Source organism: Balearica regulorum, chromosome 27 (genome assembly GCF_011004875.1).
Source record: "Balearica regulorum gibbericeps isolate bBalReg1 chromosome 27, bBalReg1.pri, whole genome shotgun sequence".
NCBI classification, from domain to species: domain Eukaryota; kingdom Metazoa; phylum Chordata; class Aves; order Gruiformes; family Gruidae; genus Balearica; species Balearica regulorum.
Window position 1 is genome coordinate 1,555,010 of NC_046210.1, and position 23,878 is coordinate 1,578,887.

A 23,878-nucleotide genomic window follows, 5' to 3' on the forward strand; every position below is an offset into this window, starting at 1 on the left:
GGCGGGGGCCCCGGGTAGGGGCGGGGGGCCCCGATCAGGGCGCAGCGGCGGGGGGGGGGGGGGAAGGAGGCTCCGTCGGCGGGGGCGCGGGGAGGGTTCCCCGGGGTGGGGGGGGGGCGGCCGCCGGCAGCGGACTCCCGGCGGGGAGCGGCGGGCGGCGCCGTCGGGGCCGCCGTCGGCGGACGCGGCGATGGGCAGCGTGCGGGGGCCCCGCGGGGCCGCGTTGCGGGCGCTGGTGTCGCTGGCCGCCGGGCTGCTGGCGTGCGGCGGGGCCAGCGAGTACGACTACGTGAGCTACCAGTCCGACCTGGGCCCCTACCCGGGCGGGCGCTTCTATGCCAAACCCCACCAGTGCGTGGCCATCCCCGCCGACCTGCGGCTCTGCCACAGCGTGGGCTACGACAAGATGGTGCTGCCCAACCTGCTGGACCACGAGACCATGGCCGAGGTGAAGCACCAGGCGAGCAGCTGGGTGCCGCTGCTCAACAAGAACTGCCACATGGGCACCCAGGTCTTCCTCTGCTCCCTCTTTGCCCCCGTCTGCCTGGACCGGCCCGTCTACCCGTGCCGCTGGCTCTGCGAGGCCGTTCGCGACTCCTGCGAGCCCGTCATGCAGTTCTTTGGCTTCTTCTGGCCCGAGATGCTCAAGTGCGACCAGTTTCCTCAGGACGACGTCTGCATTGCCATGACGGCTCCCAACGCCACCGAGGTCTCCAGGCCCAAAGGTAAGGCACGGCCGGTGCTGCCGCCCTGCTCCTGGCGCTGATGGGGCAGGCGTTAGCCCAGGAGAGGCCGTATGGGACTGAAGGGGGTCTTGCGGCAGGAGAAGGCTCACCTGAACTCCGCTTCTTGGCAGCGGTCCTCCTCCAGTCTCCAAGCGCTCTGCGAGCGCTGCTGTCCCGAGGAAGGCAGGACACCCTGCCAGCTCCTCGCCTCGAGCCCGGAGCCGAGCCCGGGGGCAGATGGTGCCGGGGTACGGCGGGTACGTGGCTGCTCTGATCCCCGCGCAGGGCCCTGACGGACCAGGGCTCCGACCCGCCGTCCTCCAGGTGGGTGCTGCACCACCCTGGCAGCGTTTCCTCTCCCAAGCCCAACTCCTGCGGGGCCGTTCTTGGCAGCAATAGAGGACGTGGTCCCCCGCGGCAGAAAGCACTGCCTGACCGGAGTAAATAGTGACAGCAATCCTGGCGGGGTACCCCGCTTCCCAAGCATTCCTGGGGCGAGGGGCTGGGCAGTCGGTGGCTGTGTGCTGGCCAGGGGCAAGGGACTGATCAAGGAACGGCTGGGGAAAGCGGACGTGGTTCCTGTGTGTTGCCATTACTTGTGGCAGGTCTGTTTGGCGTCAGACTGGCTCGTTTGTCTGAGTTGCAGTAAGTTGTTGCTGAAAACTTTGAAAATAAATAAATATCCTTGTGATGCTTTGGCATTCTGCATCAGAGCGCTTTGAAAGGCTGGCAGGAGGAATATTTGTAGAGGGAGAAGGCAGAGGGCTATAAAAGAGCGCAATGCTTTCGTGTGTCCGGAGCTTCATTGAAAAGGATGGGCACTCCCCGCTTCACGGGGGGATAGCGCAGGCACTTGGGAGGAGCTCAGGGACGGGGGAGCCGTGCGTGGGGCTGAGTAATTGCCGTGGCTTCTGCGCTGTGTCCGGAGCTCATCTGGAGGGAAGGGTCACCCTTTGCAGCGGCCGCTTGCGTGCGGTTACCTTTACAGACAAAGGCTTTACGTCGTGCTGGGCTGGGAGCCCTTGCAGGGGATGTGCAGTGTTATCCCGCTCATCCCAGCGGGACTCGTAGGTCGGGGAGCCCTTCAGTTATGGGGCAGGAAGGGATTGCATCCTACAGCGGAGGGGTGACACCCTGGAGATGTCCCCAGGAGCCAGTGTGGGGGCATGGAGAAGGAAGCGGAGAGCGATGGCTTTAGTGGGACGGGGCAGTTGCTGCAGGCAGGCAGGCAGGCTGCCCGGAGCAGGCAGGGAGGGACGCCAGAGCTTGGCACCCGCCGGAGCTGTACGGGGAAACTCTGCTGTGTCTCGGCAGTGGCATCCAGAGACAGGTGGGGTGAGAAGCGTGTACCTGTGCGGGGGGTTGAGGTTTGGCTGCTCTCGCTCCCAGGGATGCAGCTTCTCCCCCTGCGGCGCTGATGGCAGCACAGCCGTGCTGGCTTCCTTGCCGTGGCTTGCGCTTACTGATGCGATTGCTGGAGGAAGCTCTTTGTTTTCCAGGAAGGCTCTAAAATCATCTGTCCTGTGTGAACCTAGACCCTTGGTCAAGACTGCAGTTGTGTCCCGTGTTGCAGGTACAAAGGTTGCTTTTATTCCCTGGGGACTTGCATCCAAGCGTGCTCCTGGGCCAGCTGGGTCTGAACTTCTGAGTGGCTTGCTGTCGAGCTGCCCCTTCCCAGGTCTGAAACGGAGTTGGACCTGTTTGCAGGTCATTCATTTTAGGGACTTTAGTGACCCAAGACCTGGGAACAGTCTTCTAGGTGAGCAGCGCCTGCTAAGTTTTCCCTTATGTCGTTTAGCAACTAACTTTCCGATCGCCTTTCAGACCTATCTGGACAGCAGCACTGGGTGGGACATTACTGCTTTCTTTTGGTGCTGCTGACGTGCCCACCAGCACGGTATTTGGGCACCATGCTGTTGTTCGCTGGCATCACTAAAGTGACTTTATGAGATGGAATTATGTCAGCTCAGGTTTGAGTCCTTTGTGGATCTATTGCTGGTCCTGTTTGGTGTGCAGAGAGGCCTCGTTCTGCACAAGCTTTAGGGTGTATTAACTTGTTCTTTGAGTGAACTGTGAATTGGAGCTGGGTGAGTATTGAAAGGAAGTATTGCAGCCGCTCGGATAAACCACTGCCTGCTAAATGGCTTTGCAAAACTTACGTCTCAAGCACTTTTAAATTAGCAATTTGTTTGTAGGGATATTTACAGAAAAAGTAAGGCTTTAAAAGTGTTGTGCAAATGTGAACTCTCTTCAGCGTTCAATGGAAAAATATAAACAGCCATCTTCACGTTCCCTGGCTGCTTGAGAGTGTTTCAAGAGAAACCCTTGCGTGTACGGTGGCTGAGCTCCCGCAGCTCCAGTCGCGTCAGGTCGAGCTCACTGTGCCCATCGCACCGGCCGGGGCACTTCTCTCTGTGGGGACAAGCAACCTTGCTAGGAAATGCTTCTTCAAGGTGAGGAGACCAGGTCCCCCGGCAATCTGCTGGATGGGACCTGCTGCCCTGGGGTGTGCCAGCTTTCGTGGCGTTAACGCTGGTTTGCAACAGAGGGATCTGGCGTGCGTTCTCCTACAAGTAACCTTCGGTTGGCGAAGCTCCGTGTGCCGCATACACCGTGCGTTGGGACGCTCTGGTCCCAAAGAGCTTAGAGTGAACGGAGCAAACGTAAAGTTAATTGCAACCGCTGCTGTAACGTAAACCAACACAGCCGGGTCTCCGGCGCTGGTGCTCCTGCTCCCGCGCTCTGCAGAAGATCCGTGAGCGGTTTGCAGTGACGGCAGGGGCCAGACGTGGCGAGGCGCCCGGCGCTTTGTCTGCTGGCACTGCCACCTCCCGCAGACAAGGGGTGCAATCCGGATGAGCACGCTTGCGGTTCAACCCTCGTCCCTGAGCGTGCCGGGTCCTTCCCTCCGTCCGGGGCTCTGCTGTGGGAGCCCCTGTCCGCAGTTTTGTTTTGTGTGTGTTTTCTGTGAGCGCCGGCTCCTGGAGCCCCTTCGGTCTCGGGTGCTGGGGTATGTTTCCTGTTGATTCAAAGAGGGTCAGAACCCAGCAGTGTCCCCCCTTTTCTCTGGGCACTAATAAGAACGAGCCCTTTCAGTATTTTTCCCCATTAACACCTCAAAATTGGAATTTGTTTCTGCCTCTCAAAGAGCTGACCTGCTGAATTCCTTTCTCCTTAAGCACGAGGTGGTAAAGCCTGCAGGCCCACAGGATGCATCAGGGGAGTTGCAGATTAATATAGCATTACACATTCCTTCTCCTGCCCCTGGAGTAAGCTGGCTCTAAAGCCAGGCATTAGAAAATGGTCAGCAGGGAAAAAGCGAGCTGGAAGCAGGCTGAGGTTGTGCTTGGAGCAGAGCTGTCAGCTGCAGAAGATGGGCCCCCGCCGAAGTGCAGCAGGCAAGGAGGCGGCTGGCTGTGCCCGATACCACGGGCTGTGGCGGGGTGTCGTGGGGTGCAGCCCGGCGGGGCACGTGCAGCGTGGCTGCCTCTGGGCCGCTGCAGTGAGCACTGCCTGGGGTGGGAGGACCCGGAATCGTGGCCGGGCTTCGTGTCGACCCCTTCAGCCTGGGATCGCACGGGAAAGGGAAGACGTTGGCCACGGTGCCGCAGGGGTGGGAGGGTAGGCAGTTTGAGGATAGCTGTGGCTCCACGGAACAGCACTTTTCGGGGGGCACAGAGCTGTGCTTAAGCTGGTCGGGTCCCGGTTGTGCTCCCAACCTGGGCGTGATGGGGTGTCCCATGGGAGAGGAGCATTTCCCTTTCCCTTAGCACGGGACAATGTCCCCTGGCAGCCCTGCAGCCACGTCCGTGCTGCGATGGGGCTGCAGGAAGCAGGGCTGGAGGATGGTCCTCGCACATGGAGCCACCCGGCACGCAGCTGGGGTGAGCACCGGGTGCCCGCTGCCACTCACCAGGCCATGGGGGTCCTCCTGGCACGGGGTGGCATGCCAGGGACTTTGCCCCGGTGCAGGGTTTCGGCAGCCTGGCAGCAGGATGTGCGCGCAGGTGAGGCTGATGCTCGTGCTGCGTTGGACGGCTGGCAGCGCTCCCCCTGCCCGGGGCGTCAGCAGAGATGCAGGGAAGTGTCTTCTCCGTGGCGAGAGGAGCGTTGGCAGGATGCGTCGGCAGCGTGGCTGGCAGCCCTGCGTTCTGTTGCCGGTGGGAAGGGGGGGGCGGATGTGCTGCCCCACGGATGGGGCTGCCCAGGGCGACCGCAGCGGCTCCAGCCCACGCAGGATGGCTGCTGGCTCTGGGGCCTCGCCGTAGCGAGGTGGGGGTCCCTGCCGGGCAGGGGGGTCCCTGCCAGTCTGGCTGGGCCAGAGCGTTCCCAGGGGCTGCCATAGCACAGCAAAAACAAAGCCTGGGTTTTCACCAGGGAACAATGAGTCTTATTTTCCATTTCTGGGATTTTCTTAATTTGGTTGCCTGGAAAGCTCGTAGCGTGGACGCAGAGGTGGCTTTCACATTGTTTGTGTGGTCCGTGTAGGCTCGGCCGGTCTCCTAGCGTGCACTTTGGCTTCTGAGGCTCAGCAAAGTGCTTTGCACGCTGGGATGTGCGGAGATGAGGTAGTGCATGGCAGGTACTCCCTCTCGTTCCCGAGGGTGGTCCCCAGCACAGTAACGAACTCTTGGCACTGCAGCAGAGACAGACTGCTGAGGCTGTCACCCTTCTGCGAGCATCCTCCCTCCCTCATCATGAGCTCATTAAATGTGCAGCCTGGATGGAAATATTCTGACTGCTGATTTTAAAAATAAAGTGTTGGGGACGTCATCGTGCCCCCAAAGGCTGGCTTCTGCCTGTGTCACTCTAAGATGATAAAAGTGGCAATTGCACATTAAGGTTTTGGAAGAGGAAGTTTCCCAGGTGATGGGCAGCTCTCACAGGTACCCAGGTACCAGGAGTGGGACTATTGAATCAGCCGTTGGGGGCTGCAAAGGTTGCCTTGTGACTTGCACGTCAGGGCGATTGGAAGGCCAGTTGCTCTGCACGTGTGATTAATAGATGTGGTACACGACCCCAGGAATTAGCATTTGGCACAGAACAGATTCGGGGCGGGGAGAGGGGAAGAACAAGCCACAGAAAACCAATGTCTCACCTGAAACCCCATGGGGCATCTGGGACTGAGGAGACTCGACTCTGTGGTCGGCGTGGGTCGTGGCCGTGCCTCCCTCGCCAGCCATTCTGTCTCTGCAGCCCTCTTGCTGGGAGACCTCTCTGGTTTTTTCTGTCCAGCAACGCTGCGGGTCTTGCTGGCCCGGCTGCAGGCTGGAAGGGGGTGAGTGCTCCGTCTGCACGCAGGGACCAGCAGATGTTTTGCTGCAGCGCCATTCCTGAGAATAACTCCCTTGTGTGGGAAAGAGCCCTCCGTTCTGCTGGACCAGGAACAGAAGCAGCATCTCCCAGCTCAATAAATTCATCTGCCAGTAGCGCAAATCTGCGTCTGTGCTGCTGGGTGGTCTCTGCTCCGGCTGGAGACGGGAACCTGGAAACAGATTTTTTATTCTCTGTGTGAAGTGAGCTTTCCTTCCAGGATGGATCCTGATGAAATGTTCTGGGCTGGCATTTCCCAAGAGGATGATGTCGGCCGCCACCAGCGGCTGGCGAGCAGAGCCGACTCTCCTCCACCGGAGCCGCGAGGCTGCCCCGCGGGGTGTTGCCAGGCTGAAAACAAAAAAGAGAAGTTGTCCGCTCTCAGGGTCACGCTGGAGGGGCTTCTGGAGGGAAGCGGTGCGCGGGTCCGGCACCAACCTGGGGGCCGGCAGGGAGGCCAGGGGCTTGCCGTGCGATGCCTGGGCAGCCTGCAGGGTGGTCCCCGGCACCGAGGGGGAACCTGTGCTGAGCTGGGCTGTGCCAGTCCTGAACCTCCCCCCCCGCCTGGCTCCGGGGTGGCTCCTGGCTGGGGCAGCCCCTCGGTGCGTGAGCCGTCCCTGGGCACCGTCCCTCTGCCGTGCCGGGGTTTGGGTGCTGCGTGCCCTCCTTGGCGTGCCGTGGGGAGGGGAACGTGGGCGGGCTGTGGGCCCTCGATGAGCAGCTTCCCTCAGCTGAGTGCCTGGCCCTGAAAACCCCTCTGCTAGCCAGCGCTGGCCTCCCGTTCTTGGCAGCTGCCTGCCCCTGCCTGTGCCTGGCCTCGGGGCCGCTGGCAGCGCTGGAGCGGGGCTGGCAGGAGGCTGCCCATGGCCGTCGCTGCCCTGTGAGCTGCTGCACGGCTCCTGACCCCCAGCAGGGTGTCGTCCCGTGGGGCTGGGACCTGGGACCCCGTGGCAGGGCGCCTGGTGACGTGCCCCTCTTTGAGGGCGGTGATCTGACAGCACGGCTCTGCGGTGGTTCTTGACCTGGCTCCTCACCACCTCTTCCCTCCTCTTGCCAGGAACGACCGTGTGTCCCCCTTGCGACAACGAGATGAAGTCGGAGGCCATCGTGGAGCACCTGTGTGCCAGCGAGTTTGGTAAGAAGGGGTGCTGGGGGCACGGGGAGGCTTCCGTGGGGGCACAGGGCAGCGTGGCTCCTGTGGGCTGGATCCTGGGCCACGGTGTTTCCCTGCCCGCTCTGAGAGCAGTGTGGCCAGCGGTGCGGCCGGTGTGGCTACGTTGCCTGCGGGCAGCTGTGGTCCTTCCCAGAGGCGAGCGTGCCTCTAGATGTCAGTGTCGGCGCATGGAGGCGGGCGGCAGGACGGGACTGGACGTGTGTCCGGGATGCGTCCGGCTCCTGCAGCCAAGCGCGCTTGGGGACCGGGACGGCGGGGTCCTGGCGGCAGTGCCTGCGCTCCTGCATCGCACCGGCTGTGGTGCTGCAGCGGTGCTGAGCGTCTCTCCTGCCCTACCCGTCGAAACGTCCCGCGGGACGAGGCCCCCCAAGTGCGGCATCACCCCCCAAAGCAGCAGACTGCAGGGCCCCGCTGCTGCCGTCAGACCCGGCTGCAAGTTGAGAAACAGATGGCGTTGGGCTGGAGGCTGGGGCAGGAGCGGCAGTGCCTGCTCTTTACTGAACTCGGTGGGGTTTGTAACTTAACCCCGGTGTTCCCGTGCTCCTGCGTGCTTGCGGGAATGATACGTAGGATGGACCCTTATTCTGCTTGCAATCATGAAGGAGCAAGTCAGCTTCTTCCCTCCCCTCCGGTTGCTTGTTCTTTTGGGTTTCTTTTTAGCAAAATGATGCTGCTCTTGTCATGTTTAGGTGTAAAAACCCAAAGCCAGTCCTTGTCTAGCTAGGGCCAAGCAGTGAGCTTAAAAAATTCAGAGCTACTTGAAAGCTGCGTCCTAAATATATTATGACTGAGTGAGTGAGTCAGACAATCGTATGTAAACAGAACTTAATTTAAAAAAAAAAAAAATATCGCAGGGAAAAATACTAGCTTTCTCAGATCAAACCCAGAATTAACTGGTTTTGACATCCTTGCTGGTGTATGTAACTTTCCCGGAAGGTTATTAAAGGCATATTGAACAAGGTGTGCATTCCTCGGGGATTAGCACTTGAATGTGCCCTGTGCCAGAGCGCGCTGTGCAAACCCAAACCTGCTCTGCGTGTTGGTGTATTATCCTTTCTGCTGGAAATGAATTCCCAACTCTCCTGCAGATTTGGTATGCCAAAAGTCGTAAGTTCAGCACAGACTTTTTCTAACAGGGAAAAACATCAACAGGAACACCCATGTAATAGTTTCCCAGGAACGTGCGTACTTTGAGCTGGGTTGGGTAACAGACACACGAATTCGGTGCCGCAGCCTGGCTGGGGAGCGGGATGTGCTGTTCACCCGACGTTTGGGCTGAGCGCTCGGAGGTGGGTGACCTGGAGCACTGTGAGCTCTGTCCCACGCAGGCATGAGATTAGAGATGAGTGGGAGCTGCCCCTGCCCCACTGAATCTATGGGGAGAGACTGGAGGGAGCTTCCCAGCCGGCAGGGAGGGAGCGAGTGGCCGCTGGGACCAGCGTGCCTGGCTCGGGCAGGGGCTCTGTGCTTGGGTTTGCGATGGTGCAGAGGCATCACCCCCTGGCCCAGGGGCTCTGGGCTTGGGGACCTCTGTCCCGGAGGAGGAGCGAGGGGTGCTGGCCGGCTGGCAGCAGTGGCTCCATTGTCGGTGGGTCACTGCGATACCTGTCGCCTCCCCGGAGGCGCACGAGGAGCAAACCGAGGTGGTGTCCCGCTGGTGGGCAAGTGCTGGGAAGGGAAATACGAGTTCAACCGCATGCTTGTCATCAGCCTCTGCCGCTAAATATCCTCCCCGTGCTCTGGGACAGTTACACAACGGGGAGCAGAGGCCAAACCAGAAATATTCGCGGCCTCGGCGGAGCGGCTTGAGACACTGACTTGCCCACAGAGTAAGTTGGTTATTGGGAAATTTTGTGGTGACAGCGTCCAGAGGATGGAAATATTTCTTGGCAGGCGGCTCCCTGCGTAGGGCTGCGGCAAGTGGCCAGATAGAGTGTTACCGCACACCGCGAGCAGCAGAGGAGCAGCAAGCAGAGGAGACCTCAGCCCCCGTGCCTACCCCTAATCAAGCCAAAAAGGCTGGGAAGGTTTTTGCAGAAGCCTTTCTCCCGCTGTGGTTGGTGGTGGTGGGGATGGGTCCCTGTTCCCAGGCTGGCTATGCTCGGTCCCAGCACAGAGGGAGAGAAACGGGAGCCGGCTCTGCAGGCTTGGCTGGCTGGAGGAGCTGTGCTCTGCCGGAGGGGCCCAAGGCGGCCCTCTGTGCCGTGTCGGGAGCTCGGCGGTGTCACCGAGTGCCGTATGCCCACGTCCAGGTGACAGCAGCTCACACAAACGCACGCAGCTGGATTTGAACCAGCTCGCGGGAGCTCTTGGGATTGCTTTGGTTGTAACGTCAGGTATCGTAACGGCGCCGGCGCACCCGCCTGCCTCACCCAGGTCACCATGTTTCTCCAGCTTTGTATGAAGTCGTTTGTTTTCTCTGCCAAAGCAGAGTCTGATGGTTTTTTCTGACCATTGCAAGGAATTTGGGATCATTCTTTGTTCTGTGGATCCGCACAGCTCCAACATGTAACTACTTTTTTTAAACGTATCGGAGCTCTTGCTAATGCTGAGTTTGCTCCCATTCCTCCTCCATCCCACTTTTTTTTGTCTCAGAAAGAGGTTTTTCATTTGAAAATGAGATGATCTCCCGACTGTAGAGAAGTCCAAAGGCAGCTGAGCGGGACACAGCTGGTGTCTGCTGCATGTGGACCATCGCTCTGCCTTCACAACAGAAAGTTGGTCGTGTCTTGGATATTCCTCTGCTACCTCGGTCCTCCCCGTCACCAGACTCCGTTGCGGTGGGAAGGTCATTGCGTGGGTTTTTGGTGGTGTAGGTTTCATGCAGCTGCATTTGGTGTTTTCTTCCTTCTGTCACTGTTTTTCCTCCCCATCCAGGAGGGTCCTGGGTGCACGTAGTGCTGCCTCCAGATGTGCCCAGTCTGTAGCCAGCTGGGGAGCGGGAGCAAGGGAAGAGACGTGATGCAGGTCTTACCTGTGCCCTGCGAGGGAGGGCAGTGCAGGGTGCTCCTGGGGATGTCCCAGCTGTGGAGAGGAGCCGGCAGAGGAGATAGCGACCTCAGGAAGTTCTCTCAAAGCACAGCGTACGGCCCTTGGATCTTTGTTTAGTCTTGGGGGGTTGCTGTCATGGGGTGATTTCTCAAGGAGAGCTGTTTATCTGACACTAAAATAAACTCCCAGCCCCTCAGACTGAGGTTTCTCATGCACATCCACCAAGGTAAACACTGGCAGCTGACAGGTTACAGATCCTCATCAAAGCCAGACACGTACAATAAATGTTTAAACTAATGTGTGCCGCACAGGGCAGCTGTTGGTGGGTCCCGCGCTGATTCCCGCAGTACCGTTACTGCGGGTTTCATTTACACCCCAGCGGCTCGTTACAGCCGGGACCTGAGGAACGCTTTGCCCACCGCTGATGTGCGGCCGTGCCCGGGTGGGAGGTGGCCGTGTAACAGCCCTGGGAGCGATGTCGGTCTCGAGGACAGTGAAGGAAGAGAGCTGCGTCCAGTTGTGAACACAGGAGGACTGTAAAGAAAAAGGGACCTTTCTTCCCTGACCTAGGAGAGGGCCTTGGATAAGATGCTGGGGCTCGGAGGGGTGCCAGGAAACTGCCAGTCTCGGGGGCCAGCAGGACTCTGGGTTCGCAGCGGTGAATGTGGGGTCCTGGATGCTGGTTTGAGGCAGCTCCGCTCCTTGCTGGCTTGCCAGCAGCTTGGCAGTTCCCCCAAGAGCAGGGTGGCTCTGGGGTGGCAGCGTGTCTTGCTGTCCGCACAGCTCTGGCTGGGGCTCGCCATGCGATAGCTGCGCGGTGGGAGCGGCGTGCGTGCTCCTGTACCCCCCGTCAAAGCGTTCGGCACTGTCTGCCTGCTGCTGTGAGGGGACCTGGGTCAGCACTGCCAGAGGCGCTGGGAGATTAGCTTCTCCTTTCTTTATTTCAGCAGCATGCAGAAGCCTCTTCCTCTCTTCTCCACCTTGGCTCTCTCCTTGGAAGCACCAGCCAAGTGCCCCCAGGATTTTTGACCAAGCATCTCTGTGTGCAGCTGCCAGCATTGCACCTGGTTTGCTGCTCAGTTATTTGCCGTAGCAGCAGTCCCCCGTCCCTGCAGTACGCAGCAAGGTGCTGTCGCGCCTCTGGCTGCGTGTGAGTGCTGCTCCACATCTGCCTGCCTGGGTGCCGAGGCTGGGGGCAGGCGGCAGAAGCATCGCCCGTGGCTTGGAGCGGGGCCGCGGGAGCGCGGAGCAGAAGGTGTCAGCTCAGGGCGGGGGGGGGGCCGCACCAGGTACGCGTGGGCTAATTGCACTTGAAATTTTGGTGCAGCTCTGGTGTGCTGGGGGGCAGCGATGGATGCGAGATGGGGTGTGAGATCGCCCTCCTGTCCCCCCCCCCGCAGCCACCTCCCCCAGCCTCCCTGGGCCGCGGCCAGGGTTTGTTTCGTGCTCCTCGTGCAGGCTGGGCTGGCTCTGGAGTTCATTCCTCTCTCTGTTTCTCTTGGTGATTTTATTTATTGTTTCTGCCCTTTCGCTGGGGTCTGAGGGGATCCGGCTGAACAGGCTCTCGCTGCACTGGAGACTGCAGTACAATCAATACACACTGTTTATTTTTTCCCGTGACTGACAGCTCCTTGCCTGCAACCTTCTCCTGTTACAGCCCTAATGTGTCTTCTGGCAGGTTTCCTCCTTCTGAGTGATTTCTAAAGGAAGGAGCAATGAGGCTGAAGGAACAGCAGAGCTTTCCCTTCTCTCACGTTCCCTTCCCTGCCCCTGAGGTGCTGGAGTGGGGCCCCTGCCCGTGCAGGCAGGAGAACGGCGGAGACGGCGTTCCGGTCCCAGGCTCCTGCGTGCAGAAGAAGAGGGGTTGGAGGGGCACGGTCGTGGTGGGTGCGTGGTGGTGGACGGTGAGCGGGGTGCAAGGGCTCGTGTGTCTCAGCGTGCGGCTGCCCCTGATCCTTGGAGACGCGGAGGGGATGCCTGAGCCCCGGTGCTGGTGTTGGGGAAGGAGGGTGCTTTGCTCTCAGGCGGCGCTAACGCGGTGCTCCCAGTTTGTCTGGGAGACTGGGCTTCCTCTTTCCCCACGCCGGGGGTGGGACTGGAAAGCTGGAGCTGTGGGGACATCGATAAGAATTGTTTCAAGCGATGAAACGTGAGTTGTGCTTTGTCAGGCTGGACCCCAACCAGCTCTGCGGGGCCTTTGCTGCTTTTGGAGCTGCTGCTGCCAAGAGTAATTGTCGTGGTTTAGGCCCAGCCGGCAGCTGAGCGCCACGTGGCCGCTCACTCACTCCTTCCCCAGCATGATGGGGAGGAGAAGTTAACAAAAGGCTCGGGTCGAGATAAGGACAGGGAGAGCTAATTATCATCACGAGCAAAACAAACTGAACTTAGAAAAAAGGGATTCATCTAATTTATTACTAAACAGAATAGAGCAATGAAAAAAAAAAACAAGTAACATCAAGCCTTAAAACACCTCCCCCACCCCTCCCCCCTTCCCGGGCTCAACTTCACTCCCGGCTTCACCCACCCCCCCCCCCCCCAGGGGCGGGGGGGGGGGAGGGAATGGGGGGAGGGGGATGGGGGTTGCGGTCAGTGCAGCGCACGTTGTTTCTGCCGCTTCGTTGTCCTCGGGGGGAGGACTCCTCTCATCCTTCCCCTGCTCCAAAATGGAGTCTCTCCCACGGGCTACAGTCCTTCCCGAACTGCTCCGGCGTGGTCTCTTCCATGGGGTGCAGACCTTTAGGAGAAAACTGTTCCAGCGTGGGTCTCCCACGGGGTCACAAGTCCTGCCACCAAAACCTGCCCTGGCGTGGGCTCCCCTCTTCACGGGTCTACCGGTCCGGCCAGGGACTTGCTTCAGCCCAGGCTTCCCACAGGCCACAGCCTCCCTCGGGTACCTCCACCTGCTCCAGCGTAGGGTCCTCCACGGGCTGCAGGTGGAATCTCTACACCCCCTCATCGGTCCTCCATGGGCTGCAGGGGAACAGCCTGCTTCCCCATGGTTTTCACCACGGGCTGCAGGGGGATCTCTGCTCCGGTGTCTGGAGCGCCTCCTCCTCCCCCCTCCTCCTGCACTGACCTTGATGTTACATCTCCGCACTTCCCCCTCCGGATGTAAAAAAAACTTCCCACCTTCTTAAATATGTTATCACAGAGGCGCTGATTGGCTTGGCCTTGGCCAGGGGCGGGCCCATCTTGGGGCTGGCTAGCATTGGCTCTATCAGACACTGTGGAAGCTTCTAGAAGCTCCTCACAGGAGCCACCCCTATAGCCCATGCCCCCACCCGCTACCAAAACCTTGCCACACAAACCCAACACAGTAATTTCACTCCAAGTGAGCAAACGCTTTCATATACCCTGTTTCATATTAGCAGAAATAAAAAAAAAAGACATTTTTATATCTCTAGCACTCCCTACTCTCTCTGCATTCGAGATAGCGGAGCTATGCTCCCATCTGACCTGAGCCGTTTGTAGTTGGGGCCGGGTTCGTGGCTTGGTCCAACGGGGGTGCGTCACGCCGGGCTGTGGTCTGACCCTCTGCTAATGGGAGCTGCGGCTGGCGATGGGGCAGCTGCGCATCCAGAGCCACTGCTGTCCCTCTCGCGTGTCCTCCCTGGGCATCCTGGAGTCGGAGCAGTGCAGAGGGAAGTGCAAGGTGGCTTGGTGCCACAGGAGAGGAGGACATTGGAGGGGATGAAGCTGCCCGTGCTGGCCTTCTCTTCCTGACTCTGATGGTTGCTGGTAACATGGTCCTGCTGGATGATGCGTTGGGAGAAGGAAGGGCTGGTTGATGATAGAATGATAGAATGGATTGGGTTGGAAGGCAGCTCAAACATCATCCAGTCCCACCCCCCTGCCACGGGCAGGGACACCCTCCACTAGCCCAGGTTGCCCAAAGCCCCATCCAACCTGGCCTTGAACACTGCCAGGGAGCCAGGGGCAGCCACAGCTTCTCTGGGCAACCTCTGCCAGGGCCTCAGCACCCTCACAGGGAAGAATTTCTTCCTATTATCTAAACTAAATCTCCCCTCCTTCAGCTTAAACCCATTCCCCCTTGTCCTGTCCCTCCCTGCCCTTGTCACCAGCCCCTCTCCAGCTTTCTTGGAGCCCCTGCAGGGACTGGAAGGGGCTCTAAGGTCTCCCCGGAGCCTTCTCTTCTCCAGCCTGAACAACCCCAACTCTCTCAGCCTGTCTCCATAGCAGAGGTGCTCCAGCCCTCCCATCATCTCCGTGGCCTCCTCTGGCCTGGCTCCAACAGCTCCATGTCCTTCTTGTGCTGGGGACCCCCGAGCTGGACGCAGCACTGCAGGGGGGTCTCAGCAGAGCGGAGTAGAGGGGCAGACTCCCCTCCCTCGACCTGCTGGTCATGCTGCTGCTGGGGATGCAGCCCAGGACACGGTTGGCTTTCTGGGCTGTGAGCACACGCTGCTGGGTCGTGTTGAGCTTCTCATCAATGAATACCCCCAAGTCCTTCTCCTCAGGGCTGCTCTCCATCCATTCTCTGCCCAGCCTGGAGTTGTGCTTGGGATTGCCCCGACCCGCGTGCAGGACCTTGCCCTTGTTGAACTTCATGCAGTTTGCACGGTCCCACCTCTCCAGCCTGTCCAGGTCCCTCTGGATGGTATCCCTTCCCTCCAGCGTGTCGACCACACCGCACAGCTTGGTGTCGTGGTGTTGCATCGGGAGCAAGGGCGCTGGGGGAAAGCCGGTCGTAGCTGCCAGCTGGTGCATGCAGGCTCTTCGCAGGAGTCTCCGCAGTGTTCAAGGGTGGTGCAGGGTACCTCCAAGTCTTGTGCTGGCAGCTTGACGTGGCAGCAGGCAGGGTCTGGTGAGAGGGTCCGTGCCTGTGCTTTTAGCACCGGCTCTCCCGGCCATGGCAAAGCGCTGATGAGTGGCTTGTGCCTCGGCAGACCCCATCCCCTCGATGCTGGGGCTGAGCAAGGGCAAGTGTGGGTTTAGTGCCCCAGGAGGATTTCTGCTGGTGTAAACACAACAGGGCTGAGAGTTGGAGTCCCATATTAAATCTTGAAATCTGCCTTTGTTGTGTTTTGTTTTTTCCCTCCCAGCCTCAGTAATGTTTTCACTTCTGTATTTTCTGGGAAGAGCCTTTGAAGTGGGCGGCTGGACACTGGCTCACGCTAGAGGTCTCCTGCCATGGCTTGCCCGTGAGAACGTACCGGCAGCACTCACGGGGAGGATGTTTTGGGACCACATACGGCACGAAAGTAAAACCTCTCCCTGTGCCGTGCAGGAGTCCCCCTCTGCCCTGAGCACCGGCAGCCGCACGGCCCCGGGGCACGCTCTCTGCTGGAGGGGAGCGGAGAACCTCTCGCTTGGCCAGTCGTCCTTGTCCCCCCGTTCCTGCGAGCAGGGATGTCCCAGAGGGGTGTGCAGCGTCTCTGGGGATGCTTCTCATCTCCCACCCTGGCACCTAGGAGCTGCAGCCCTGGCACCGTGCTGCGCCGGATCCGGCACCGTGCCTCGGCAGTGCTGGCGATGTCGCAAGCAGAGCTGAGACAATGCCTGGCTGGAAAGGGCTTTCCTGGTTTTATGGGTGGTCCTGGCTGCAGCCGGCCACCAACGCTGCCGGGGCTGCCGAGAACGGGGCTCCTCTGCCATCGCCTCTCGTGGTGTGGCTGGGGGTCTGCTGCGGGTCCCGTCAGAGCTCCTGTTCGCGGGAAAGTTCGTGGTCTCTCCGCAGCCCCGAGGCTGTCGATGAGTGTTCACGGCGGAGGGAACGAGGGCTTTTCTGCGTGAGCGTGTCAGCCAGCATCTTCAGGAACACGGTGGATGCTTCAATGAACAGGAGCTTGGGTGAAAGTGGAAGGTGTTGAGTGTGTTAGGTGAGGAGATGTGACTGCAATTTAGCGAGGGAGTGCAGGTTTGGTAAGAGGTTGTGCTGGAACGTGTGTGTATCATGTGCGAGCGAAGGAGAAGATGGGCTTGCGGCTGGTGTGCTTCCTCTGCGGGGATGCAGAGCCACTGCAGCATGCAGGGTGGCGTGGGTCGATGCTGTGGCCGACGCCGCAGCCGACGCTGGGGCAGTCCCGTGGCCGTGGTGCAGGCAGGCTGCAGCTGCTGGGCCGGGAAGGCTGCACGCACTCTCGTGCTATGAATAACCCTCCAGGTCTCGTCCTGGGGTCAGCTCCCTCCTGGCAGCGACGACTAAAGATTTAGTCTGTGCGAGTGAGCGCGTCCTGGGGTCTCAAAGGCAATTTCGGCTCTTCTCCTGCTTGGCGCGGAGATGGATTTGGTGCAGCACGGAGGGAGCAGAAAGGCCAGGGCTCCCAGGGAGGAAGCTGTTTGCTTTGGCAGCTCAGTCAGATCCTGGAGCCAAGACTCAATCTGTCCCGCTCGAGCCTTTCCCCCGCTGCAACAGCGGCGAGTCGCACGATGCTCCCCCCCCCCCGCCAAATCCTTTATGTTTTAGGAAAGCCACAAGCCAAGGGGCTGCCTCCCGCTGCGCGGTGGTGTGCTCAGAGCTGGGTGTGCAGCCGGAACGAACGTGCCCTCAAGCACCGCTTTTGTGATGGGCGTGCAAAATGCCAGAGCTGCGTGTCGGTGGCCGGCCCCGGCTGCTGTGAAACGTGCCTTTCATGCCCGGGAGTCTCGCCCGGAAAGCGGGTCTGAGCTGAAGGACCACGGTCTGAGTAGGGGAGCAAGGGGGGACTGGGGAGCCAGGTCACTGGCAGAAGGGTGAAAAGGGAGCAGTGATTATAATAATGCCTTTTTATTTTTGTTGTTGTTTCGTTCGTGTGACTGCTTAGCCCGCAGCAAGGCAGCTGAAACTCAGCAGTCCTTGAACCAGGCTGCATTTTACCCGGGCAGCGCTGCAAATTCCCTCCGTTGGGATGACAAGAAGGGCATCATCGCTGGGAAGAGCAGAGTCCTACACAAACTATTTGCACCCCAGGTCACCCCCCTGGGCGCTACCTGATCTCGGCTCTGCACGCTGCTTTGCACGAGCGAAGGTTTGCGTGAGTTTTGAGTTCACGTCTGGATTTATGGTTCACCTGGGCAGCTCCCGTGCTCCCTGCACCTGCATTGCTGGCTTGCGAACAGATAACCGCTGCTGGGCAGGGAAGGGAGCGGCTGCGAGCGCAGGATTGCCAGACTCTCTTTGTCTTCCGTAGACTGTGATACTTCGAGTAGAACAGCACCTCGACTAGCTGCCGGGTTGTTTTCTTCCTCTGGCAATGAGGATCTAAACTTGCAGCTATCACAACAAAGCAATTTGCAAACAAGCCATTTTGAAAAAAATCTCTTATTACTGGTATTATACCGTTCCTCCTGCGCTGGCAACCGCTGTGCTTAGTGCAAGAGTTCAAACTCAGGGTGCGTAAAGAAACTGAGGTTCACATTGAGGGATGCTGCTGCCCAGTTATTGGCACGGAGCTTAGAGCTGCCTGAAAACTACTTGCTTCATTTTCCAGATTTGTTGCAAATTGATCTCGCTCAGTGTCTTTAGCTCCTTAAAGCTTGCGTCTCTTTAGCTCCTTAAACATCCTGAATTTGGAAAACAGATGGAATGAAAATTTCACTTAAGTTTCCAGTCCTGGATTACTTTCCCGTACAGTAACAGTATAACGCGGCAGGGCTCTTGGCAAACGCAGCAGGCGTTTTTGGCGCACGGGCGGATAAATACCATTAACTCCTGTTGCCAGTGCAGTGGCTGGGAGCGTGAGGGTAATACGGAGAGTCCGCTGCCTTCTCGGGATTGTCATCGCGCTGTCCTCCTGCCATTCGTATCTGGAACGGTGAGCAGAGCTGCCGTCCAGAAAGCAACGTGTGTTCATTGCTACAAGTTCCAGCTGAGCAAGGCTTCAAGGAACGATGCTGTGGGGACCCGTCTCCCTGCCAGAGCCGGAGGCTTCTGCATGCCGTCTGCTGCACGCGCTCTGAGAGTCAAATGGGAAGGGACAGCAGACGATTAATCACCTATCCGAGCACTATTTATCTGCAGCTCTGAAGTAAACTCCCAAATGATGGAAATATGTTAGTAATTTTTGGCCATATGTGCTTTTCCCCAAAAACGAGGCAGAGCCAAATGGCACAGAAGTGATACTTTAATGTACAACACATTTTCATCATTTTTCCCATGTATACTAAATTCCTTGTCATGGTCAAGGCAAAGGAACATTTTTATTCTTTCTTTTTTTTTTTTTTTAATTCGGGTTGCGATTAACTCGGGAAAATGCTCCAAAGAGGAAAATATTTTCCGTGGAAGTTACGGTGGATTAACTCCCCTTCTCCTGGGGAAGGTGCAGGCGTGCGGCCGCTCCGGTGGCCGTGCCTCCCGCGTGCGGGACCCGTAGACACGGCTGTTTGCCGGGGGCTTCACTGCTCGAACGTAGAGACGTTCAGCACTTGGAAACTTGTTTCACAGGCATCTGGGAGCCGGGGGTGACTGCAAACAAATGCTTGAGAAGCCAAATTGACCTTTTAAATGGCCCTTACAAGAGTCTCTCCGTGCGTTTAGAGCAGGGAAATCACCTTGTTTGCTCAGCTAACCTTTTGCTAGCAAAGAGGGTATCGCCGGCTGAACAAGTCTCCCTCTCAAATATAAAGTGCCCAGCGAGCTTTGCTGGGGCGAAGGGAAACAGAGACGTCAGTGTTTTACCTCGACGCTCTCCCGGGCGCAAGGCTTGGCTCCGCTTCAGGCGCAAGGGTTTTCGTGTCGCTGTCAGCGGGCCGAGTCGTTGCTGGGGGGGAGGCAGGGGGGCGCGGGAGCGGAGCGGGTCGGTGGGCGTCTGCAGCTGGGCAGGGCGCTGCACGTCCTGCGGCGGGGGCACCGGTGTCCCCCCCCAGCCCAGCCTCGCTTAGCAAAGGCTTTGTGCCGGTGAAGGCTGCTCAGGAGTCGTCTTTGTTTTTCCCCTCTCTCTGGCTTGTTTTGCAGCTCTTAAGATGACCATAAAGGAAGTGAAGAAGGAGAACGGGGACAAGATGATCGTCCCGCGGAAGAGGAAGGCGCTGAAGCTGGGGCCCATCCGGAAGAAGAACCTGAAGAAGCTGGTGCTGTTCCTGAAGAATGGGGCCGACTGTCCCTGCCATCAGCTCGACAACCTCGGCCACTACTTCCTCATCATGGGCCGCCAGGTGAAGACCCAGTACCTGCTGACAGCCATCTACAAGTGGGACAAGAAGAACAAAGAGTTCAAGAAGTTCATGAAGAAGATGAAGTCTCCCGACTGCCCGACGTTTCCATCCGTCTTCAAGTGATGCGGTGGGCGGCGGGAGAGCCGCCGCCTGGACCTCGCGCAGCCCGGCACGGCGGCTCGATCTCGCTCCTCTGCAGCGGGGATGGTGGAGCCGAGCCCTCCTGCTCCTCCCACGTGCTCCTCGAAGCTTCCCTCACTGACCCCAGCCCTCCCACCTCCCCGCTGCCGGCATTTTCCTGATTGCCCGGGTGCGCAAGTGTGACGCGCGTGCACCAAACGGTCGCTGGGGTCACACGCGATTTATGTCCGCAGTATCCAAAGACCTATTGCTGTACAGATATGTACATTCATTTAAATAGCAGCTGTCAGGTAACGAGGGCAAGCGGAGGGGTGTGAAGTTATGCCAAGAGATTCCACGATTGCAGAAAGGACCCTTGGCACCGCGTTCCTCCCGGCCACAGGATCCCCCTAAATTAATTCCTGTTTGAACCAGAGCCGGCCAGTTAGAAAAACATCCCACCCTCACGAGTAGCGGGAGACCCCGTTACAACCTCTCATAATACCTCCCAACAGCTAATTGCCCTCGCTGTAAAGAATCCCATCATAGTCTAAACCTGCTTAGTTTAAGCCTTCACCCTGGGCTTCTGGTGATACCTTGATCGGCCGGATTGGGCAGCCCTCCCTTGCCAACATCTCACCGGGACGCCTGCCTGGCCTCTGCCGCACCGTGCCGCACCGCGCCGGCCGAGCCCCTCGAGCCTGGCACCGTGCTGCTCCTTCTCCATCCACCCTTGGGGTCCCTCGTGGCCCTGCCTGGTTCGGTGGTGCGGCAGTCCCACCGCGGGGCCGGTGGGGTGGGGTGGGGGGGCTGCCTCCACCCCGGCCTCATGCAGACCCCTGGCCGCAGCAGCGTTCGGCTGAGCGTCCCCCAGCCTCCTGCCTCCCGCGGCAGGAGTTCCCGTGCACGCCTGGCCGGTGCTGCTTGAACCCAGACGCGTAATTCAATTTTAGCCACGTGCAGATCCATCCCGTTTTCTGGGCAGCCTGGGACTCCCCGTTGGGGGGCAGAGCTCGCGGCCAGCTCCTCCGGCTTGTGTCACTCCCTAACTTTACCAGTGATATTTTTATAGTTTCTTCAGGCTGCTGGCAAAATACCAGATTGCAGAAGGCCGAGAACTGGTCCCTATGGAGTGCCGCGGGAAATGCATCGTCTCCGTCTTTCCCTCTTTGCAGTCGCTGTGGGACCTATCGGTTTCTAGGTTTTTTGTCTGTTTGATGTGTGACAGCTTGGCTTTGTATCATTCTGGGGTTTTTTGGGGTTTTTTTTTTTCCCTTAATCAAAATGTCATGTTAGTGTGAGGCCAAATAGTTTATGAAAGACAAAGGATATTGCATCCAAATGATTACATTTATTGACCAGGCTGAAATTCGTTATTCTGTTAATTGGACAGGTTCTCTCTTCCATAGACCTGTATTGCTCCACATGAATTATACTATCCTACTTCCATTCAGTGATCTCATCAGTCATGCTTACTCTGAGAGAATGAGTATCTTGCGATCGGAGATAATTCTGATGTATTGCAGTTAAGTGAAATAACAAATCCTCATTTTTGAGGTTTAAACCAACCCCACTCAAAGCTGGTAAATTAATTATTCTTTAGCTTGGGCGCGCTGTTTATTTCCCACGTGGGGACAGAGCTGCGGACTTGATTGTAGAAGAATTCCTTGAAGAAGCCAAGCACACTGAGGAATGATGTTTCACCGCTAACAGAGATGGATTTAGGACGTGAACTCTGTAGAAAGTCCCACTAGGTTGTCTTAGACCACCGTTTGTAGTAGCGTTGTTCCTTTGATGCACAATTAATCCTTGTAGATAATGTGCTTTATCAGCGAATTAAAGAAATAAATAAACCATAGGCTTTAACATCACAGACTGCTGAGTCGGGATGCGTTGAGCTGAACGGCCGGTTGTCTCGGAGCACCTGCAGCGACAGCGCCCGGCGAAGCCCCGCAGGGACGGGGCAGGGACCCTCCACCCCCACCACGTTTCCTTCCGCAGCCGGGCGGCAACACGGACGAGGAATTGGTTTCGCGTGAGAGAGATGCTTAAATGTTTAATTGGGCTGGGGTTTTCATGCCGTCACCCAGGCTGCTGGTGGGTGTCCCGGCCGCCTCTAGAAACCTGCTGTGTAATTGGCTGTCGATTTACTATTTTAAAAATACATATTTCAGCAGGAAGCATCAAATCAAAGAGCAAACCAGTTCACATGTGCTTAGAGACGCTTTCAGCCCTTGGCAGCCTTTGCTGCTCAGAAAGCCCGCTTTCCACCGGTGGATCTTGAGCCTGAAAGCCTGGATCCCGAGGCGGGTGAACGGCGGGGCTGTTCTTTGCTCCGGTACCGCGCGTGAAACGACGCACGTGAGTTTGGTGATGCCGCTGGTGCTTTTTGCTGCGCAAGTAGTTCAGAAAAACTCGTAGCAAGAGAGTGCCCACGAGTGATGCGTTTTGCTCTTCGTGACCGCTCCGTGCATCGCCCCACGGCCATAGCCCAGCCTGCCGGGGAGCCCCTGCCCCGCGGGGTGCACGGGGACGCGAGGAGCGACGGCCCTGGACCAGGGCGCGCGGCCGATGTCGTGCAAGGATTGGTGCGAATCCTTCAGGCTGAAGAAACCCCATGCCTCGGAGCTACCCATGGGAGGAGCAAATTATCCCTGTAATCACCTACTTAAAGCATAATATAATTGTATGTTACTAGTTGCTCTGTCAGTTACTTCAAACGCCCCTCCGACCCCGTACGTTTGTCCTTGAAAAGCCGATCAAGCTGAGCGGATTGGCGTGTCGTGTTTCAGACGTGGTGGTTTGGACGTTTCCAAGTATCCGGGAAGGAATTTTACCGTTCTCTTACCAAACTGCTCTGTGATCTCTGTGATCCCGCGTGGATCCGGCTGACTGGTTGTCACTCCGCTTCCCTGGTGCTCTCTTGGTATGCGGAGGCTTTTGATAAAAATAACAGCGCTAAAAGAAATGTGTTTGGTGTAACGTCACCTTGTAAGCAGTTATGGTATCTTTACATTGTGTTTTGATGTTATTTTAGATAGTTAATTTAGAAAAATGTGGCAGATGGCAGGGGACTGTGTTTTTGTTCGGAAGTTTTGAGAAAAAAATGTAAAAGACCAATGCAAATCAGCACTGTAGAGAATAATCTCCTCTGGGCAGCGAACAAAAGCGTGAGGCTTTTCGTTACTGTAGCTGGCGCGATTTTTTTTATTTCTCCGAATATTCTTACACCTTTTAAAGGCTGACGGATGTAACGATTAGCAGTATGAAGGCTAACGCAGCTCTTAAACTAGAAAAGAAATCTGGTGTGGAAGCACATGCTAAATGTCTGGAAATAGGAGCTTTTTTCCCCTGGGCTGTCACTTCAGGGGTTGCAATGAGAAGGTTTGGCGAGCGATGCTGTGAAATCGCCGCCTCATGGAAAGGTGAACGTGGAGTCAGTAGGAGAGAGGGACCGAAAAACCCACGCCGGCACCGGGAGGAGACCCTGCACGCGCCGATGGAGGAAAGGAGCGTCCGGTGTTTGCAGCGTGCATTGCCCGGCCCCGGTGAGCGCTCCCTCTGCGGAGGCACAGCCGTGCGTTGGCAAAGCAGCAGCAGATCCGTTTCCAAGAGCAGAAGCTTTAAGAGAAAATATCCAGCGAGTTTCACACACACATTCCCCCCCCTCCCCCCCCAGAATACATCTCCGTATCCTTCAGGAAATATTAATTAGTTAATAGCTATGGATACGTTGAGAGCGACAGATAACATGGATATCTGCCCGGCGATGCACACTGGTGTGCCTCGATGGACGGGCAGGAGTCAGCCCCAGCCCCTGCCGCCTGCGACCCTCGAGCCCCCGCCATGGCCGCAACGCGCCTTAGTCTGCACCCCCGAGGGCACCGGAGACCCCCAGCACCAGTGGGTTTAATTCGGACAAACTTGACTCTGCGAAATCCGTGTCAGCTTCCACTTCCCTGATGCGCGTAAAAGTTCAGACGCTGTGAAAATGTTCGGTGCTCTTGGTTTTTAACCAACAAATTTCGGCAGCGTGTTCATGTTACGTTATTTTAGCAGTTGTTGATGTTACGACTTACATTTATTTTTAAGTCTAATATCGGTTCTTTTTTTTTTTAATGCTTTTTCTTCCATGTATCGCTATTCACTTAACTAAAATCGCTGAGTTAATCAATTACAATGTGATCCCCCCCCCACCCCTCCTTTTTATAAAGAGATGCTGTTTTCTAACCTGCCTTGGTGCCTTCGCGGGTTGTTGCAGCGTGCGTGGTTTGAGGGTGTGCTGGGCTGAGGCAGACCCCAGGAGGCTGTCGGGGTCCCTCCGCCTGCACGTGCTGTCTGCTCACAGCGGTGATGTGATGTTCTGGCCGTGACGCCGGTGTTACTTGTCACGCAGGCGGTGAGATCGAGACCGTTGGTCCTGTTCAGGGAAATCCCCACGTGAGTTTTTTGGCATGTTCTG

General features: G+C 57.7%; 2 protein-coding genes across 2 annotated transcripts in view; one reads left to right on the top strand and one right to left on the bottom strand.

The window, feature by feature from the left end:
- The window catches only part of GOLGA7 (golgin A7), a 128,285-nt gene that overhangs the window by 31,614 nt on the left and 72,793 nt on the right, over window positions 1–23,878 (bottom strand). The gene's annotated exons all lie outside the window — the stretch shown is intronic.
- On the top strand, window positions 98–21,287 carry SFRP1 (secreted frizzled related protein 1). Its single transcript, XM_075736576.1, has 3 exons — window positions 98–725; window positions 7,096–7,173; window positions 19,097–21,287. Exons 1-3 carry the CDS (start codon window positions 191–193, stop codon window positions 19,417–19,419), a joined length of 936 nt encoding a protein of 311 aa, XP_075592691.1. The 5' UTR covers window positions 98–190; the 3' UTR covers window positions 19,420–21,287.

Coding starts and splice junctions, on each gene's coding strand:
- SFRP1 (XM_075736576.1), top strand. CDS start 191: ATGGGCAGCGTGCGGGGGCCCCGCGGGGCCGCGTTGCGGGCGCTGGTG. Junction 726..7,095: donor CGAGGTCTCCAGGCCCAAAG/GTAAGGCACGGC, acceptor TCCTCTTGCCAG/GAACGACCGTGTGTCCCCCT. Junction 7,174..19,096: donor CCTGTGTGCCAGCGAGTTTG/GTAAGAAGGGGT, acceptor CTTGTTTTGCAG/CTCTTAAGATGACCATAAAG.